The sequence below is a fragment of the Sinocyclocheilus grahami genome, unplaced genomic scaffold (genome assembly GCF_001515645.1).
Source record: "Sinocyclocheilus grahami isolate Dianchi unplaced genomic scaffold, SAMN03320097.WGS_v1.1 scaffold3188.1, whole genome shotgun sequence".
Lineage (NCBI taxonomy): Eukaryota > Metazoa > Chordata > Actinopteri > Cypriniformes > Cyprinidae > Sinocyclocheilus > Sinocyclocheilus grahami.
Genome location: NW_015508347.1, coordinates 9884 through 15541, shown reverse-complemented (window position 1 = coordinate 15541; position 5658 = coordinate 9884). Strand labels below are relative to the sequence as shown.

General features: G+C 39.0%; 1 protein-coding gene across 1 annotated transcript in view; it reads right to left on the bottom strand.

Moving 5' to 3' along the window:
- Nucleotides 1–189: 189 nt before the first annotated feature.
- Nucleotides 190–5658, bottom strand: part of LOC107576084 (gastrula zinc finger protein XlCGF8.2DB-like) — a 6617-nt gene continuing 1148 nt past the window's right edge. The window contains exon 2 of the mRNA XM_016262349.1: nt 190–1501. Within this exon, the coding sequence (XP_016117835.1) occupies nt 771–1501 (731 nt within the window). The 3' untranslated portion in view covers nt 190–770. The remainder of the gene's footprint in view (nt 1502–5658) is intronic.

The following is a 5658-nucleotide window of genomic DNA, read 5'->3' as shown; positions in this document are numbered from 1 at the left end:
TAAATGTAAATGTAATAGGTTGTGCAGCTGTCTATAGAATATTGAGAGAGTAGCCTATTTGATTATGGCTGCACTTATTGTTTGCACTTAATACAGCTAAGAACGAACTGTGTTGTTTATTTTTGGTTATTTATACTGTTTTTATTTCTATGTTCAATTTGTGAAAAGGAGTTCAGTTAGGAGGTCAGCAGTTGTAGAAGCTCATAATTCATGTACAGTTTTAAGGTCTGAAGAGACTCAAATGAAATCATAGTGTTGTACATGTACATGTTGTTGTATTTTACTGCATATGATAATTCATACTCAGAAAGTAGAACTGAAATGACATTTATTACCAGATGATTAGTTAAAACAATTCAAAATGCACCTGCAGACTATTTTTACAGTCATGTAGCCTATTTGGTCATTGAGAATTTTTTTAAATGTGTAAAAATCTCGCCTCGAAAACACAATTTTCTTATGGGGGGCATACCCCTGGAACCCCCTTGAGCAACCAATGTGCACCCACAAAATCCTGTGGGGACACTGGGAATGTAAAGGAAACACTGTCAGATTGGCTGTCTCAATGTGAGTGTGCATGCCAGTTCAACTTACTATTTGCGTGGACTATGTAATGGCACTAAATGAATTTCTCCAGTAAAGCATAATGATTAAGGGGGGCCTCACACAAAGAGCAGCCTAGGGGCCTCTGACCAAATGAATCTCTTGTCACAGTGTTAAATCTCTGGTGCTGTTTCAGTTCATCACTTGTAATAAAGGTATTCCCACAATCAAAGCACATTAAGATCCTTCACATTGCTGTGTCTTTGCTGGTGTTTTCTTAAATAACTCAGCTGACTAAAACTCTTTCCACACAAAGAGCACACATGAGGCTTCTCCTTTAAATGAACTTTCAAGTGGTGCTTCAGGGAATTTGCCAGAGAAAAGTTTTTACCACACTGATCACACTTATATTGTCTTTCTCCAGAATGAGAATTCAGATGTGATTTAAAAGAACTTAAATGTGCAAAACTCTTCCCACACTGATCACAGGTGTGTGGCTTTTCCCCAGTGTGGATTTTCATGTGATCATTAAGGTGTCCTTTATGTCTGAAACGCTTTCCACATTGATCACATGTGTGTGGTTTCTCTCCAGTGTGAATTTTCATGTGTTCATTAAGGTTTCTTTTATGTCTGAAACTCTTTCCACATTGATCACATGTGTGTGGTTTCTCTCCAGTGTGAATTTGCATGTGTTCATTAATGTTTCTTTTATGTCTGAATTTCTTTCCACATTGATCACATGTGTGTGGTTTCTCTCCAGCGTGAATATTCATGTGTTCACTAAGGTTTCTTTTATGTCTGAAACTTTTCCCACACTGAAGGCAGGTGAAAGATTTTTTGGATCTTCTTTTCAGGGAAAAAAATTTCTCAGTCTGTGAGTGACTCAAAGATTTGACATGATGAGGTTTCTCCTCTGCTTCACTCAGGTCTTCAGTCTCCTCCTTCTCTTTGATGAAGTCTAAAATGAATGTAAAAAGCTTTAATTTTCAGTAAATCATAAATAATCAAAGAGAGTAAACCCTGATGTAATAACAAGAGGTAGACAATTGCATACAAACATTTGTGTAGTATTGAGTGCATTCATCAACTCTGTTACCAAAGTTAGCATGAAAATAACTTCATTAAATATATAATATTTATTATAAAATATTATAAACTTTATATTTTTTATATAGGTAACTATAAATGAGAGTTACACTAATAAATTACACTAAATTAACAGGCCTGTTACCCAAAGTTTATTTATTTGATACATTTTGTTTAATTTTGATATTTTATGTTAATTTCTAGGAATTCATAAAATCACAGTTGTGGGATTGTAAAATATTTACAATCTTCCTTTCATTGCAAAAACAAATTTTTTCCTTCTTCCTTTCATTGCAAAAACACTTGAACAGGCTGTGTTCAACCAAGTCTCTGCCTTTCTCACACAGAACAACCACCTCGACAGCAACCAGTCTGGTTTCAGAAGTGGACATTCAACCGAGACTGCCTTGCTCTCAGTTGCCTTGCCTAAGACCACCAAGAGCGGATTCTAAATCTTCTATACTTATGTTGCTGGATCTGTCCGCTGCTTTTGACACGGTTAACCACCAGATCCTCCTGTTTTGGCAAAGGGCATCTCAGGAACCGCACTCCATGGTTTGAGTCTTACCTCTCAGATAAGTCCTTCAAGGTATCTTGGAGAGGTGAGGTGTCCAAGTCGCTACATCTAACTACTGGGGTGCCTCAGGGCTCAGTTCTTGGACCACTTCTCTTTTCTGTCTACATGGCATCATTAGGTTCTGTCATTCAGAAACATGGCTTTTCATATCACTGCTATGCTGATGACAATCAACTCTATACCTCTCATTCCATCCTGATGATCCGACGATAGCTGCTCGCATCTCAGCTTGTCTAACAGACATTTCTTGCTGGATGAAGGACCATCACCTTCAGTTCAACCTTGCCAAGACAGAACTGCTTGTGGTTCCATCAAACCCATCGCATTATCACAATGTCACTATCCAGTTAAGCACATCAACCATAACTCCTTCAAAAAAAGCCAGAAACCTTGGAGTTATGATTGATGATCAGCTGACTTTCTCAGACCACATTGCTAAAACTGCCCGGTCCTGCAGATTGACTTTATTCAACATCAAGAAGATCAGGCCCTTTCTTTCGGAACATGCTTCACAACTCCTTGTTCAAGCTCTTGTTCTGTCCAGGCTGGACTATTGCAATGCTCTCTTGGCAGGTTTTCCAGCCAGTTCTATGAAACCTTTACAATTAATCCAGAACACGGCAGCAAGATTAATTTTTAATGAGCCAAAAAGAATGCTCGTCACACCTCTGTTAATCAGTTTGCACTGGCTTCCAATAGCTGCTCGCATAAAATTCAAGGCATTAATGTTTGCCTACAAAACCATCACTGGCTCTGCACACCTTTACCTAAATGTATTACTTCAGACTTATGTGCCCTCTAGAAGCTTGCATTCTGCAAGTGAACATCACTTTATTTTGCCATCCCAAAAAGGCACAAAATCACTTTCACTGACTTTTAAATTAAATGTTCCCTCCTGGTGGAATGACCTGCCCAACTCAATCCGAGCAGCTGAGTCCTTAGCCATCTTCAAGAATCAGCTAAATACACATCTCTTCCATCTTTATTTGACCCTCTAACTCTTAACAGTTTCTATTCTAATTCTATTCTTTAAAAAAACTTGCCCCTTTTAGACTTGCACTCTATTCGTTTAATAACTACTTGTTTTCTTTAAAAAAAACTAACACTTGCTTCTCTAATCTTTTTGTATTCTATTTGTTTTCTTTTTATTCATTATACAGTTAACAAAACATGGATTACGTGGAAACACTGTGGATTATCTGGTGTCATTTCAGTTTATCAGATGTAATGAAGGTTTCCCCACAATCAAAGCACATATGATCTTTCGCACAGCTGTGTCTTCTCTGGTGTAATTTAAAAACACACAGTCGTGGAAAACTCTTTTTTTTATTTTGTCCTCATTTGTAAGTCACTTTGGAGAAAAGTGTCTGCTAAATGACTAAATGTAAATGTATTTACAAGTCCTGAGGTTTAAGATGTATAAAAGTTTAGTTACATTGAAATTGTGAACCAGATATATATATATAAAATAAAACTGGATAGTATTTATTCAGAGTTCCTGATGCTGATTATCGTTATGAATCTTTCTTAAAACTCTTTATCACTTTATTTAGGGTGTGTTCACACTTGTAGTTCGGTTCGTTTGGTTCATTTGGTCCGGACCAAAAAGGAAAATGATACATTTGGTCCTGGTCCGCTTAGCGTTCACATTGGCATTTTTGACAGCGAACCTAAAGGTATAGTGATACGTTCACAACCTGGGGCAAGTTTAAGCTCAAACCGGTGCGCAACGTTTTGCTACGGTTTCTGGTTTGAATGGCATGTTTCCTAGAAACGGTGTGCAACGGGGTTTGAGATACGTTTTCTCTTTGTTTGGTGGGTGTGTCAAAAATGTCAGCCCAATCAGCAGCAACATGTATATAAACCACGCGGTATTAAAGAGACTGCCCGCATAACGTAATTAACATCAAAATAAATTCACAAGAGCAAGTATATTGTTTGCACGTTTATTTACATTAAAGGCAAAATAACTGAGTAAGAGCACACGTATAGATCTGGAATTTCTTTAAGTCTGTCTAAATATCATTTAGTAATTGCAATGTCTTCTGGTCCATATCCTTTCCTTAGGAAGGTGTGCTAGACACTGATTAATGTAACAAAAATACTATACATATTTACATATTTTGCTACTGTATTGTGGAGCGACACTTTCATAAACCTTTCTATACTCTTCTGATTATATAATGGTAAATATTACAATATCATAACACAACAACAGTGATTAGCAGTAATGATAAGCCTAATACTCACAATAAAAATAATAAGGTCATATAGATCATAACACAGTCTCAGAGGTAAGAAGTGGATTATCCTTCAGCTGAAATGTTTGTCTTTTCATCCTGAAATGCGAGGCAAATGTTGGATCACAATAATTAGGAACCACAGTTTCCACAAATCCCATCACTCGATTGGGATGTTCTCTTTTATTCTGGATGGCAAGGGCAGTGACTGTAACATCGAGCGTATTTTGCAGTTTTAAACACGTATTTATACCGATTTCATCAGGCTCCGAAAATTCTTCAAAAAGAACACAAAGAATGGCCTTTTCAGCTGCCATAGTTGCAACTTTTGCATCATCAAAACAGGGTGTTCAACGCACCACCGTTTCCGTTTAAAAAATGTTTTGCACCGTTTTGTCGGGGCTGAACGCAGCCCTGATTGGTAGGCTTGAATGATGTTAGGCTATATCGTGACGGAACTCACCGAACACCCCAAACAAAAGGTGCGTTAAACTTAAAGCGGCGCTGTGGGTTTATGATATCAAAGTATCCATTAACAGATCGGTCTGCTCAGCGCCGCTTTAAGTCGAAAACACCTAACCCCTGATTTACACTGCACACGTCTGCGGCACGTTACGGCTCCGGCTACCGGAACTGATCGCGGTCATTCTAGTCAATGCGGCATGTTTCAAAACCAAACAACATTTGACAGGCAAATCACGTGGTCTCGCGAATCCTACCGCTGCGCTTCTGATGCGCTTCTGGTGTGAGTTGGCACCGTTATTTGGTTATTTGGCATGTTATTTGGTTGCTCATTGTCCTTGTAAAAAGGATTTGTGATGTCATGTGTCCGTCAAAAATAGACTAGGCGCCTATCTTTAGCGAAGCAGCACGGAGAGCCGCTTCTGGGCCCCTTTTGAAACGTGCCGCGGCGCGTCTGGTGTAAATACAAGCATTGACTAGAATTGACCGCGATCAGTTCCGGTAGCCGCAGATGTGTGCAGTGTAAATCAGGGGTGAGTTGGCACCGCGTGGAGGATGTAACAAAACTTCTTCGGAGCCGTAATGTGCCACAGACGTGTGCAGTGTAAATAAGGGGTCACACTGCACGCGAAAGCAGCGCATATTTTTTTTCGGTGCGCATGTTAACAGATTAGAGCATTCACACCGCATGCAGAGGCAGCAGCATGTAGCAGGAGCAGAGCAGAAACGGCAGTGCCGATAGTTTCGGCG